General features: G+C 38.6%; 1 protein-coding gene across 9 annotated transcripts in view; it reads right to left on the bottom strand.

Annotated features, from left to right (window-relative positions):
• The window catches only part of EYA1 (EYA transcriptional coactivator and phosphatase 1), an 89,772-nt gene that overhangs the window by 19,706 nt on the left and 54,323 nt on the right, over nt 1–15,743 (bottom strand). For all 9 annotated transcript variants that reach the window (XM_075270421.1, XM_075270424.1, XM_075270423.1 and 6 more), the window contains one exon: nt 13,030–13,119. In XM_075270421.1, the coding sequence (XP_075126522.1) occupies nt 13,030–13,119 (90 nt within the window). The remainder of the gene's footprint in view (nt 1–13,029; nt 13,120–15,743) is intronic.

Here is a 15,743-nt window from a genome sequence, read left to right as displayed (position 1 = left end):
TATATTGTCTCCACCAATTACCACATTGTCTCTAGCAAATGTCTCCACCAATTGCTTACATTGTCTCACCAACTACTAACAACCCCCCCCTCCTCCTGAAATCTAACACCCTTTGTGCCTGCTCTGTGTATATATATATATATATATATATATATATATGCATCCTTCAAAAATGTTTTTAAATTTGCTTTGACAAAGGAGCCTTGCGCTTCGAAACGTTAGCCATTTGTCATCATTATGAGTTAGCCATTAAAAAGGTATCAACTACTGAAGATTACCAAGTTTTCGTGTTTTTTTATATTACCATGCCGAATGAATGCATGTGAATAGGAGGTGTCCTTAGTTCACAGGATTTCAGCACTCACAGTTGGCAGAGCCTGTCACACCTTGCCTTCGGTGTACTTTGTGACCCCTTCATTTTCTCTACTTTCCCACCACAATTACTGTGGAAAGAAAGGTACAGATTACCTGTGGATGCAACTCAGGATCTAGAGAACAAAGACGTCTTCAAATAGCCAGCATTTTGTTTGATAATCCAAGAAGGGAGATAAGGGAGCAAATTTATATTCTGTTTGAGTCACAAAAAGGCTTCAAATTTTTTTCAATTTTTGTTTTGTACACAAGCTCTTCCAGTTTGTAATATTTCTAATCTCTTGTACATGTATTATATTAATTGACCATCATCATAATCATAATTCATTAGAAATATGAGACAATGTCTACTTTTTGATAAATAGTTCCCATTGCTATGAGGTACCAATAAATTGTGCTGAACACAGAGAACAATAGAGATATGGAATTCTCCAAATATTACCATATCAAGACTATGGAATATATTTCCAAAGCACTCAACCAACACAAAAATAAGAAATGAAAGGAGACTGTATTCAGCCAAGATATATACACAGTGCTAAGCATCTAAAGTTGACCAATTATGTAAAGAATGGGTTCACTCTTTACCAAATTGCCTCTTACAGACCGGTATTCCTGTTAAATTTCAACACGTCTGATCTCTCCTTCTCTTGATATCATCTACAAGAAGTCAACTTGGCTTATAATAATCACTGGATTTAGCCAACTTACATCTTATGTATGGGCACCTTAAAGACCTTTTACCAACTTTACATTCTCTAATGGCCGCCCTTCCACGGATTCTGGCACAGCTGAAATTTTTTTTTCTAGTCCCAACCATTCCCGAGCAATCTTTAAATCTTGCATTCGTTTATACCAATAATAATCATTGAGATTTTGAGAAGATGTTTATCAGGCAAGGATTGCCCTTCAAAGATGACCAGAGCTGAGTGAACCATTTTTTAAAGAATTATCCAAAAATGTTGGGTTTGGCGAAATCATCAACTGCTTTGGTTCAAACCAGAAGTGCTGAGGGGTCTCTTTAGATCCTAGAGCGTAATAAGGAAGGCCAAAGAATGTGCGTAAAAATGTAAAAATACTCATACTCACCTTTTCTGGGGCATCTGATCTTCTAGAAACAGCACAAAGGCCAATTATGGCAAAAAGTTCCACATTTAGAGTATCTTTCTGATGCATCATAACGTCATGTGGCTGTAGATGCCCAATCATAGGACTCATCAGTGACCAAGGCAGGGGTAAGGAATGTTGGCTCTCCAACTGTTGTGAAACTACAACTCCCAACATGCTCCATTCACTTCCATGGGAGTTCCAAGAACAGCAGAGCAAGCATGCTGGGAGTTGTAGTTTTGTAACAGCTGGAGAGCCAAGGTTCCCTACCCCTGGACCAAGGCCTATGTGAGAAGCTCAGAAGATTCTGAGGACCCCCAGGAGAAAAAACAGACACTGTGTCCACCAGAAAAGGCGAGTATATTATTATTATTATTATTATTATTACTACTATTCCACCAGGTCCCGTGCCTCCAATAGTTATTTGGGTCGGAAGAGTTTGGTCTGAAATGAGACTTATAGACAAACCCTGCAAATGTTCTCAAACTGATTCTTGCAAGGTTCGCCCTTCACTGGCAATACTGCTCAAGGACAAATTCCTAATATTGGGCTGCTAGTTTTGCAAGTTTTATGTAGACCATCAATTGCAAATCAGAAAATTATATTCTTGCTTTAATTCCCTAGTAAAAAGACTGGTTATCAGACTGGTAGACTGACTCAAACACTTTACAGGGTTTAATGGCCCCTCTGACAGCAAACTAAGCAAACACATTTCAAAGCCTCCACACAAGTCTTTTCAAAGCGTAAACCTCCATTTCAACAGGTGGGAAGCGAGGGCGTGGAGTTTAATTGTTATGTCAGCACCTCATCTTTGCTCTGCTGTTCTTATCTTATCTCTTCACTTAACCTTCTGCCATGGGGTCATTAACATACTTTGCTAGTTCACAGAAATGTCTAAAACAGACTGTGAGTACAAGCAAACTTAATTTTTACATCCCTCTTCTTTGGAGTATCATGAGAAAAGTTTATAAAAACAAAATATAAGCAAATTCTCAGACAACTCATATAAACATCACCTGAATGCCAAAAGAGTCCTAAGCAATAACACAATTTATAAAATATACAAAAACATTCTAAAAAAATTGACATGTGAAAAAAATACATGGCAAGAACAATGCGGCAAAGAGCTTAAACAAATATTGAGGCTATTGAGGTTGATATACAAAACATTGGTTTAGGCCTATATTATGTATATGAGAACCACACTGATTTTCATATATACATTTATAAGCTATGGTACACAAATCTGAAGACTTGTGCCAAAGGTATATATCAGAATTGCTCAAATTTGCTAGTATATAAAATGTATCTAGGGTCCAGTTCACATCTGAATTTGGGTTTCTATTTGGCAATTTTCGCTCATTTTTCATGCGGAAACAGACCGGAAAGCACACGGACCCCATTATAGTCTATGAGGCCTGCAGGTTTCCTAGGTAACTGCTTTCTTTTTCTTTCAATTTGCCCTCTCAGTATGTCTTTGGAATATGGTAGGAAATCCACACAAACACGGGGAGAACATACAAACTCCTTGCAGATGTTGCCCTTGGCAGGATTCGAACCCAGGACTCTAGCACTGCAAGGCTGCAATGCTAACCACTGAGCCACCCTATTGCCCCCCCACCTGGTAACTGAATTTTTATACATATAGGTTTCCATTCGGGGGGGCCCCAAGTGGATTCTCAAAATGGAAACCCGAACATGATGTGAACCAGGGCTCAGATTGTTGTAGGTCAAACTGCTGTCACCCTCACAGATGGCTAGTACAAAGTGGGATTGGCCGTAGGAAAGTTCTGTCGTTTCAGTTTGTAAAACCATCCATTGATTTTTATGGGCTACATGGTCAACCATTGGCCACAATAGTCCTGATTCTACATGGGTGGGTTGGCATGGGTTACAAAACTTGAAGTATAGAGGAAAAGGAATCCTATAGCACAAAAGTAGCTACCTTACAGCCATCCTCCTAGTATAGACAGGCCGAGTAACTTATAGACTCACTTTTTCCTGTTCTGAGCTTGTATATGGGGAAATTAGGAATAGAAGTTAGTCGGAAGCATTCAGTCATCAGCCATTGAACTTGTATGGGGATGTTAACCCGCCAAGGAAAATACCTGGACTGTTTGTTCATCCCCATGCAGTGCAAAGGTTGTAAAAACATTGAAAAATTATACTTTATTTTGCAAATTGGTCTTCCAATCTTAATAATGGTTATATATTATAGTCAGGGATGTTTTATCCTTCATTTTCATACAACCATTGTTTTTGTAACACATGATCTACTTTGTAATTTGCCAATTTGCCATGTTACAAGAAAGCTGTAACAAAACATCAAGTCAAAGGAGGAATGTGTATGAAGAGCCAGCAGAACGTGTGAAATGTGGCCCCGTGCACATGTGGTTTTGTGAGAACACTGATCTTGGTTCCAGTTATTGGGATCCTGGACCAGGTTTACGAGGAAATAAAAGGAACTCAGCTCTAACTTACATTAAGACACATCTGCATTATTGTACTTTGATGTAAAATAGCAGCGAGGAGCAGCTCCAGCCTTCAACAGCTACAATACAGTTCCCTTTAAGTTTGCCAAAACAGCAGTTTTTGTGTGGTATTTTCGGGTTAGTTTTTGCAAATAGAAGACTGTTTTTGATTTTTACATTCAGAACTACTGCCTGCATAACTCATATGTACAGACATATATAGATTTTATAATCCCCAGCCTCCACTCCTGGCGATACACATTATAAAGATTTGGCATCAAAGATTTTGGCTAGCATCTGTCTCTCCCAACTTCCCCATAGACATGCACACTTGGGTTGGCCTACAGTGTATATATATTTCAAAAGGCAAGTGACAATATGCTGACAGATGTGTTTTTCAGGGACTTATCTCTCAGAGGAACGAAGCATGTTGAAATTTAACATATTTGCTCCTTCTATGCCCCAGACATTTGCTAATGGTTGAATTGTGAGCTGCACTGTTGACACAGGAGCCTTATTGTTAGCTGATCCTTCCGAAATTGGTTGTTTTCATCAACTGGTTAGAGAAGGCCTCAGACACTGAGGGATGGGCCTTACATGACATGGGAGAGAATAAGGGAACGAAGGGGTTAAGAGACAAGGTAGTTTGAGTGGGGAAAATAGTGGGAGTGGTCAGAGGTATTAAGAGAGGTGTGGGGTAAGTCTAGACTGTAACTTACCAAGCAATGGTCCACCCTCCCACCCTTTTAGTTTGTGGTTTTGGTATGTGGTCTGGCGAGATGGTATGGTGGAGTGGCCTAGATGTATTGTTGGTAGAATCTCATCCGAGGTATGATGATCCGATGGAGGTGTCATAAGGCCTGAAGGGTTCCCTAGTTGGGTTAGGGTCGCTATCGGGGTTTCAGGTGGAAGGCTGCTTGTGATTAAAGGTTTGTACGCCAGGGTAATTTGGGAACGTCTCAACTATGTTTATTAAATAATCAGCCTTATTGGGCCAAATTTAAATCCAGCAATGTCTCTTGGTTGTTATTGGGGTAAGGTAGTACTGGTGGGGTGGGGCAGTACATCAAGAGGTATTTTGCATGATGGAGAGGATCATAGTGAACTATATTCCTCCTCCCCATGCCATGGTGTGTTATATTATACAACATCACAAACAGTATATTTCTATACATTTGGAACCCTACAGAACAAAAGCATAGATTTTCCTACTTCCCTTCCATGTGTCTAATGTGTATGGTCCTGCTATAGACTTGTATAGGTCTGGTTTGTGGGGAATTTGTACGTTCCATGCTCTACCCTGCAGATCTTCAGCAGGATACAAAAAGTTATTTTATGTAGCCTGAAGAAATTATGAAAACTTTGCTTTAAGATGTTGACAAAATCTTACATGATATTGTCTAGTACTGTATGTAGATATTGGATGTAAAATCACTAGCAAACCAAAGTACACCAACTTTGAATTCTATGGTTTTTATCTACCTGGACATAAAAAAAATCTGTCCGTTAGAAGGTCTTAAATTAGGTAACTAAGAAGAACAATGCATGACAAAATACACTGTTCATGTCCTCATATATATGTGGTTTTATATACTGCAAGAAAGCCAACAGTGAGCTGAATTCAGTTCACTGTCGGCTTTCTAGCACTATTGGAATTAATAGGCTTAATAATAATTGGATACTGCTATTCATATGCTCTGACCATCAAAAAGAGTGACCACCTCTATAAAGGAGAAGTTTTGCCGGTTTGCTGGTCTGGAGCATTCAGGCGTGTGTGAGAAAAGACACCAGCAATGATCGTAGCAAAGCAATTGTTTGTGCACACCAGTTATAAGGCCCTTGAAAAAGAATTTATAGTCCATAATTCTACAGTCCCTAGTTATCATGTTAAGGTTCACAACAATACATTTACAGAAAAACAGTAGACAAGTATGTGCTTTTGGAATGGTTGCCAGGGGAAGCTACATCATTGGAGACCAAAATGGAGATATTTGGTCATAATACACAGCGCCACACTTGGCAAAAAAACAAACAGAGCATATCAGTAGATACACTTCATACCATATGTCAGGCATGAGGGTGGAAAAGTGATATTTTGGGCTTGTTTTCCATCCACGGGACCTGGGAACCTTGCATTGATTGCGTTGAACATAAACTTCTTTGCATACCAAGGTATTGCAGAGTCAAATGTGCTGTCATCTGTACAACAGCTAAATCTTGGCCAAAACTGGATCATGCAACAGAGCAAAGATCCCAAGCATACCAACAAACCTACAACAGAATGACTGAAAAAGAAAAGGTGTTGCAATGACTTAGTCAAAGTCCAGGCCTCAACCGGATTGAGATGATGAGGTGGGACCCTAAGAGAGCTGTATGTAAACAAATGCCTACAAACCCCAATGAACGTAAGCAAGCTGCAGAGACTAGGTGAAAATTCCTTCAGAACAATGTGAGAAACTGGTAAATTCATACAGAAAACTTTTACTTCAATTTATTGCTCTTAAGACATTTCTACAAGTTTTCATTCATGGTGAGTTTTTCTTATGTAGCTTTCCATGTTGGTGTAATGTCCTGGTACAACATACCATAGAATTCATAGAGGAGATCTTCAGGTAACGGTCCACTCTGTACCCATGTTTAGTGAAATAACTAGAAATTGATTAAAACATAACTCCATAGTAATGTTACTATTAGAACCATTCAAGTATGCAAAGCTAAAGATGTCCATACCAGGAAGATTCCACCATCTGATCGAAGTCAGAGGTAAAGTCTGTAACTACGAAACAGTAACATTCGCTCCATCATTCTGCGCTTGTCATCACTATGTGCTTTATTTTCATTTCCCTTTTTATCTTTGTTGAATGTTAAAAAATTCCTTTCGCTGCTGTCATGGTTATGCAAATCATTAGCAAGATGGCCTGCTGATGTATTTATTATGTTGGTCATAACTGTGGAAAGGAGATACATCTGCAAGACACTTAAGCGGCTAATTGGAAAAATGAAGTGTGAGAACTCAGCACCAGAAAATAATGCCACAATGTTAGGAAAAATGATCCATCACTCAAATGGAGCAGAACAGACGACATGGACTGCCTCTATATACTATCGGATGATGGTCTAATAAAGCTATTACAGCACAGGACTCTATAAACCCTGTAAAAAACAGGTCTCATGTCCATAAGATATGTATTATTGAATATTGAATGATTTTCAACAGTTGCCCCAGGGACTAATTTCCATGTCTTCATCTAAATTCCATCATAAAACACCATATAATGATACAGCTCTTGTATATATCACATAGAACTACATTTGCACTACTTTTAGAACTTTTTTTGGGTGGATGGTAATTTTACAGTAAGTAGTAAGGGCCACTGGTATTGGCAAAGAAAGTAACTAAAAAAAAAGATGATTTAGAGGGTTTCCCACTAGTAAAATTTACACCCTATCCAGCGGAAAAGTGATACATGATTTATATATGTGGTCTGGCCCCATGGACCTCCATAAGTTACAAGGATGTGGGTTGCTGAGTGTCCTATATCATGGCAAAAGTGGTACAAATGCATGGCCACTGCACCATGGACTTCTATGGAACTGGACCAGATCACTATTTCAATAGTCGCATACAAGTGAATGGAGCAGTGGCCATGCATGCGTACTACCACTCCATTTATATGGGGCATTTAGAGGTCCACATTCTGACTGGAGGTCGCAGAGGTTGGATCCCCTGTGATCAGATACTTCATCTTTCAGCTGTGGATGGGGTATTAAAGGATTTTTCCATCTAGGTTTATTTTATACAGTTTAGATTTCTAACATCAAAGAATTAATATTTTAATTGTGAGTCCTGTTGGTCTGTTCTTTGGCTTCTACTAATGACTTTCAATAAGACAAGTGACTGTTATAGACAAACACTATGACAGCATTTGGCAGTACTGTCAGTCACCGACTGCTTCACTGCAATTGTAAGAAGGAACACTATCGGAGATCCTTCCTCCCAACCATGGTTAGACTGTACAATCAACACTGGGCTAAGAGAAGATCACTCTGCACAGAGAACTAAATGATCCTGAAGTCTTTTTTCCCCTTTGTTATAACTCTTAATATCTTTTTTTTATCTTATATTCTGAGCTTTGTATGTGTTTTTCTTGTACTATTATTGTATTATCTGTTCTACTGTAACACACTGAATTTTGGCATGGTGGGACTATTAAAAGGTTATCTTATCTTATCTGAAGAAATCCCAAAGTACAATAATGACTTGTAAGTGGTGAACCCCAATTTTTTTCTAAAATTTGTAACACAGCTCTCTTATAAACCAGTTCACTCATTTCTAGCCCCAAAATCATGTGGTCACTACTGAGGTCATATATCATGTCTACATGATGTCACTGGAGCAGAAAGAACAGATACCAGTAGGAGACCCAAGAAGCATCAATATAGAAGTAGTAGGGATTGGTAATGTTAACCACCCTGGTTGGACAACTCCTTTAAATAAACTGATGAATTCATGTAAATGGCCAAATCACATCCCATTGACTAAATCAATTGCATTTTTATACCATTGGTTCTGTTGATCCAGAAGAAAGATCCACGTATTCAGATGGGTAACATCAGCAAGTAATATAATACTTAATGATGGGTCAACCAGCCAGGAGAATTGTGTCACTGCCCAGCATTAGCACCAACGTAAACCCCTGGTAATATACAAAATACAAAATGACTGCCCTTCCTGATAGGAAGAACCTATACAGCTAGAGAAATACTGAAGATAACCCACCATCTGTACTGAGAGGGTAAATGTGGGTGGATAGCTTGATCAGAAATGAGTAACCAGATAATCCAGATAGGCTCAAGAGATCAAGGACAAGTTTAAAGCAGATCCTCCCACATTGTCCATGCCACGGCAAGGACAATAGCTGAGGGATGTAGAGAAGAATCAGACAGGCTCTTGGCAGTGCTCATGCAGTTACGTAAAGCATGGTTTGTACTGGCTTATTTCTTTTTTAGAGCTTGCTTGTTCTGACATGTGTTGTCAGGCTACTCAATGAATCTGGCTTCCTTTTGCCAAGTACTATTTCCTTTTTTTAAAATTATGACCTCTTGTTATAGCCAGAACAAAAATATCCCAAGAGTAAGTTTGACGCTGCACCAAAAATTTACTGCTGGCACCTGCTGAGGCCGATTTCTATAAATGCTGCCTGACTGCTTAAAATGATCAGCTGTCTCCTTGATATAACCAGCCAATGTATGAATTCCACATTATTTCAACCCAACGGCAAGTCATGTAATCCTAATTCTAAGAACGTTTCTATCTCCTGATCTCCACTATTATTGTTTTACCTATGGATGATATCAAATAATGTCAGTCATTGCTCAGTTTTATTATTATATAAGCTTTCAGTGTTTCATCAGTATTGTGGATTTGCCTTGTATAACTCTGTAATATGGCAGCCAAAAACATCTAGAAGGCCAAACTATAGATCCCTGTACCTCGAATTCATAAAGGGGAACAGAGGTTTTCTTCATGGTCCAGCCATGTACTGAATGTATTGTTCTTTAGAATTGCTACAAACAGAGGTCCACATTTACTAAGGCTGCTATGCCTAGAACATGGCCAAAAATGTGCCTTAGATTTAACAGATTTACTATAATTTACACCAGAAAACTGGTGTGAATTACACCACAATTCTAGGCCAGTTCCTGGTACATATCTGATATCAGGTGCACCAACATGCACAAAACATACTGATGCCTCTTAGCAATTTTGGTGTGCCTTAGGCTGGTCTTACACGACCGTATTGATTGTACGGTCCGCAAGTTGCTGATCGGCAACATAGACACTGCAGACGCTCGGGTCCTGCCGCACTTGCCCATAGAGTTCTATGGGCGAGTCCGTGCAGTGCCGCAATTCACAGTCTTTGCGGACCTGCTCTATAAATTGTAGACCTTGGGTTCGGCCCTGCACACCACAAAGAAAATATCTGGTGGTGTAAGAGGCTAAACTGAATATAATGTGTCCACAAATGGTCCACAATTGAAAACCCTCAATTGCGGACCATTTGCGGACTTACATTATAATTGTGTAAGACCAGCCTTATGGGATACATTTAGAACGGCACAAGAATTGTCAATCCTAAATTCCCCCCATTGTACTCCATAATGCTCCATAGTATGTTATCATTAGAAGGTCTCATATCACTATACAGGCTCCATACACAAGATTAACTAACTTGTAGTAATGAATACAGAGGATGTGCAGAGCCCCATGTACTCTGTTTGCCACTTTATGGTCCCATGCATGGCACCAAAATACATACATGATGTTGCATTGCTTAAGAGGGATATTCATACTAAGCAAATTTATCACAGAATTTTCTGCAACTAAAAAATAATTCTCTTTCTGCAACAAAGTCGCCAACCTGCCTGGCCAATAACAGGAGAACAAGCTATGGTCGGTAAATGTAAGCCTCAGAGACCTGGCAGGGCCTGTGATTGGCGCCACATTGTGCATCTACAGCATCAGACTCAGTTTTCAAGGCGCAATTTTGACTTCAATCGCATGGCTAGTCAACTATACAGCAAAAGCCATGCTTGACAGCCAAAATGTCTTGTTTGAACTGGCACCAACGTCAGACCTAGCATCTACATACGCAGGTTACCTCGTAAGGATACTATCATCGTAATTAATTGTGGCTTTTCCTAAATCGTTTCTGACAGCATCATTTTTTGTAAGAATTACTATTTCAATTTAACTCTTTAAATGGACCTTTTACATTTTCTGTAACTCGTCCTGGCAGTCTTATTACAGATTTAAGTATAATAATTGAAAATTAAACAGAAGTCGAAAAAAGGCAGAAATAATGTCATGCCAGATGCCCAAACCCAAGAAAGATGAGTTTATATTTCCCTAGATAAACATAAGGGGGGGGAACCTAAAAATGAATGTGACATAAAATAATTCCTAATAATTTGGACTCCGGAGCAGAAGGAATACTTTGCTCTGGAATGTAAGAAAAATAAAGCGCATGTAAATTATTTGATTGCGAGATAATTTGCCAGTTCATCTGCGAGGAGTTTTTCTTGAGATGAAAAGGATTGGAAATACAGGACAGATGTGGAAGAAACCACACTGGAAGCCTGTCACATACTGGCATTTTTAAATGATTTTGGCTCATCCATTAAATAAGGTGCATTTCTCCTGATTTTGGAGAAGGAAACATCAGGGAATATTTAGAGGCCAATTGCTGCCAATTAACTTTGATCAGGAGAAGATGTATTCCGAACCTTTCAGATTCCTTCTCCTGTCTGAAATAACATACATTTCCAAAATCCAGTGAAACAGCATCTTGATGATTAATGCCTGTTGGCAGCCGTGCCACAAGCTTGCTTAACAGTCAGGCTTTAAATAAACAGCTGTCTATATCCTGGTGAAACTGAATGTGGTTTGTGTAAGGCGCTCCAGTGAAAGTAGGGCAGAAAGCAGTTTCCTTAATTAAATGAGCTCGTTGGGGTAATATGCCCATCATTCTGTACCTACAGGCAAGTAAGGAATCCCCAAATGGGTAGAACGAGATCTAAAAAATTTTTTCTAAATTTAATCGTGTTAATTTTTTTTATAACTCAATTACCAACGTCTCAGCACAAATACTGACGTAGAACTTGGCTATGACAGTTTCTCCACTACTAAGATATAGATAGAAAATATTATAAGCACCTCGGAAGTGGATTGAGCTTCTTCAGATTAGTATATCTGTCGGATGTCCATTGGATGGAATCCAATGAATGTCCAGAGTGCTAACCGGTAAAGGAAGCCATTCCCAACAGCCAGGGTCATAGCTATAGGGGATGCAAGGGTAGTAGTTGCTACCTGATCCTGGAGGCTATGGGGGGCAAAGGTTTCATTACAGCTTAATAAGACACTCGTATTATAGATAGTACATGGTAAGTGGGGGCTCAGCTAGAGATTTTGCATCAGGGCCCAGAAACTTCTAGGTATGACTCAGCCATCAGTCTTGGGGCTCTCCCTGTTTCTTAGGACTCAGAGTTGTAGAGTTGTGTGATACGTTACCAATTCTGTTGACAGTATTTGATGTACAGGGGCAAGGCCAATTTACTTGTACTATCAGCTTTGGAGGGGAAGCGATTGTCATTCTGGAGCTTCAATGTATATAGGGAGCTCCTTGGAAAGGGGGTATGCAAGTTAGCTCTGTTCCAAAAGGAAGAAACCACCTAGATAGTACCATTAATTAAAGTTAGCATCATATTCCGCCAGCCAATACCCATCTCTGTACTGCCAATGGAAAGTTGCCTACGGATGGATGTCTTGCTTAGCCAATAACCCTAGTCAAGTGGTAAAGCTTAGCTTTATTTTTTTGGAATGGAGATAATTTGCATATTTTAATACTCTGCCATTGCCCGAATCTACATTATCCTTTTTATTCACAATATAAGTTACTTGCTACAAGATTTGACAAGTATCACAAAAGTTTTGTTTCCATATTTAACATTTCCAACAGTTCAGTCCAGCTTCCACCATAGATGAACCAATTGCTGCTCAAACTGCTCGTAATTTTACTTATCAGACACCTTAAGAAACTATTTCTAGTATCACAATGATATGAGTTCACTAAATAAACTTTATGACATCCATTTTTAAAGATTACATGGCTATATAAATAAACTAAAAAAAACTACCGCCCATCAGCTAACCTTGTACGGCTAACCTTGTCCACCTTACGTAAAGGACCTGAACACAATCTGAAACAACAAGGATTCCATTTTACAGATAAATGTAGACAAATAGCTAGAATAAGTAGTAGTGGTATTATTAATATTTGGATGTTTTTCACGGTATCATGAAATTTCGCTATATCCACACTATTGGTCACAGAAATTACATATAAGTGAAAAAAAATCGATGAAGGTGGACATTTTTGGGCCCCTGCCTTGGGAACCAAGAGACATTGCATACTATACATATATACACACTCATATTATGCTGAAATCCTTTTTTTTTTTTTTATCAGATAATACCAATAAACTGCCAAAAATATATCAATCAATATTTTGTACTTACTTCTAAATCATTGAAGAACAAGTGAGTGTCTGCCAAATTGAAAATCATTTCCTCCATGCGAAGTCCAAGTGACACAGATGTTGGTGGATCCTTTAGGGATAAAAATGAAAGTGATTCTTGAGTTTATGAATTCAATTATTCCGCAGTTATTTTTCAAAGTTATCTTAAAGGAGTCATCCAGGTCTATAAATCGATAGCCTATCCTTATGACAGTATTGATAACTTATCCAGAGGACATGAATATAGCCTTGGAAGGGACGTGACATTCTACATTCCACAGAGGTGGTGGCACATCCCCTTTATTGTTTACCAGATGACTCCTTTAACCCCAGAAGACCTATGCTAAAGCATACATATGAGGACAAGTATGACAAATAAAAAGAGATACATTACTTTCGGATTAAGATTATATTCTGATTTCTATGATTCTGATCCATATGTGGGATATGTCTAGATGTTTCTTTTCCATTGACTGTTGCTGAGATACCTACCGAGACTCAAAATCCTAAATACATAATCTAAACTGGGTATTCCCATTTTATGCAAACTCATATGTTATGTCATAACATTATGATCATGGGGTTCAACCTCTATGTTATATCATCTATTGTTTAATGTGAACCATAGGGAAAAAAGAACTGGAGAGATACATATTATGACAGTCCATTTAAAGGGAAGATGTATTGGGCTCTCCACTCTCCAATAAATGAGGGTCCTGAATGAGTGCTCCTGTATTAACTTAGGGCCCCTTCACACGGCGTAAGCGCTCGGTTCATTCCGAGCCGTAGACGTGAGCGCTTCCAAACACTTTCCATTCACTTCAATGGGAGCGCGCGTAAAGCCGGCTTTACGCGCGCTCCCATTGAAGTGAATGGGAAGTGTTTAGAAGCGCTCGCATGTACGGCTTGGAATGAGCCGAGCGCTTACGCCATGTGAAGGGGCCCTAAGACTTTCTTCTAGACTGGACTGCGCTGCAATCTTTTACAGTGCTACAAAATAATTTTATCTATAGATTTACAGCAACACTCCAGAAAAGTGTGAAACTTGAGGGGTGCAGAGGGTGCAGTTGCACCCAGGCCCAGCTGTCTTAGTGGGCCCATAAGATGTCTCTTCCCAGTATAAGGAGATTAGTACTATATAGTTGGGGTGACCAGAGTACTACAATATTTCCCTACAGTATGTGGGAAAAAGTAAAGAGCTGCAACTTGAAGACTCTTATAACTATAATATATAGATTTTGCATTGGGGCCCAGGAGCTTCATAAGAATTATTGCTAGGACTATATTCACATATTTTAAACTTTAATATCGTGCTAATAAATTATGTCTACTATTATAAAATATAGATGAAAAACTAAAATATGTAATAAAAATATCTAATAAAACAACGGTATACAAGGATTTATAGAAGCACTGATGAAATGTTTTATTATTATTATGGAATGTATTCATATTTAGGCAGTCGATACCATCATAATCAAATTCACTTCATAAGTTACTGATATTCCAAGTAAATCAGTGACCTAAAAAATATCTGTAGAGAATCACTGATGTTATGTGAGTCAGGCCACCCACAAAGACGTAAGGCCTTTTATTTGCGATTAACGTATAACACACTTTATGTTCTCTGAAGAAATTGCCGTATCAACTGGCTCCTTGCTGAGCTAATAAAATAAAACACAGTGTCCAAAGCCGTGGTTTCTAAATATAATGCAGATGTCTGTCTTGTTTTCATTTGTATAACATTTTCATGATTTTATACATGGAACATATGCATTGATCGTTACATATATTTGTTACATTATGTATTTGGCAAAAGGCTTCCGACATATTTAAGAAATACAACTTTTATGATGAGAAAATATTAGTTCGTGTGAATTTGCTTTTTTAAAGACGCTCTTTACATCCAAGTGATAGCACCTTATTGTTAATGAATATATGCTGAAGTCTTGCTGTAAAATATATATATACTCGAGTATAAGCTGAATTTTTCAGCACAGATTTCGTGCTGAAATAGCCCCCCTTGGCTTATACTCGAGTCAAGCAAAAAAAAAAAATATTTATTTTTTTTTGAGGGGGGAGGGGGGTCTATGGCCAGCCACAATATCAATGTATAGAATAGCCCATAAAATAGTGAAAAAAAGAAACTTTAAAATAAAAAAAAAAAAATAAAGTAAATAAAGGTTCTACATCCCTCCTTTCCCTAGAATACATATAAAAGTAGAAAATGACTGTGTGAATACATACACATTAGGTATCCCTGTGTCTGAAAGTACCCGGTCTACTGTATATAGGGTATTTCCAGTGCTCCTGTTCCGTCAGGAAGGGGTTAATGGGAGCACTGCAGATACCCTATATTCAGCCAGGTTGAATTCCAAGTGGGGGAAAAAAAAAACCAGTCCTCAAGCTCAGCGAAGGGGCAGACAGACAACCAAAACACCCCCTCCCCTTTCCCCAGCACCCAAAAACTCCGACCATTTTAATTTTTTAAATTTTCCAGTAGCTGCTGCATTTCCCCCCTTGGCTTATACTCGAGTCAATAAGTTTTCCCAGTTTTTTGTGGTAAAATTAGTGGTCTCGGCTTATATTCGGGTCGGCTTATACTCGAGTATATACGGTAATAGACTGAACCTATAAACATTTTTTTTTGGATAGGTTAAGTTTATTCCTATTTGACTTTTTTACTGTTGCAATTTTTCACTGTTTACATTTTGT

This window comes from Leptodactylus fuscus, chromosome 4 (assembly GCF_031893055.1).
Source record: "Leptodactylus fuscus isolate aLepFus1 chromosome 4, aLepFus1.hap2, whole genome shotgun sequence".
In the NCBI taxonomy this organism is placed as follows: domain Eukaryota; kingdom Metazoa; phylum Chordata; class Amphibia; order Anura; family Leptodactylidae; genus Leptodactylus; species Leptodactylus fuscus.
The sequence above is the reverse complement of the archived record's forward strand: the minus strand, read 5'-3'. Positions and strand labels throughout refer to the sequence as shown.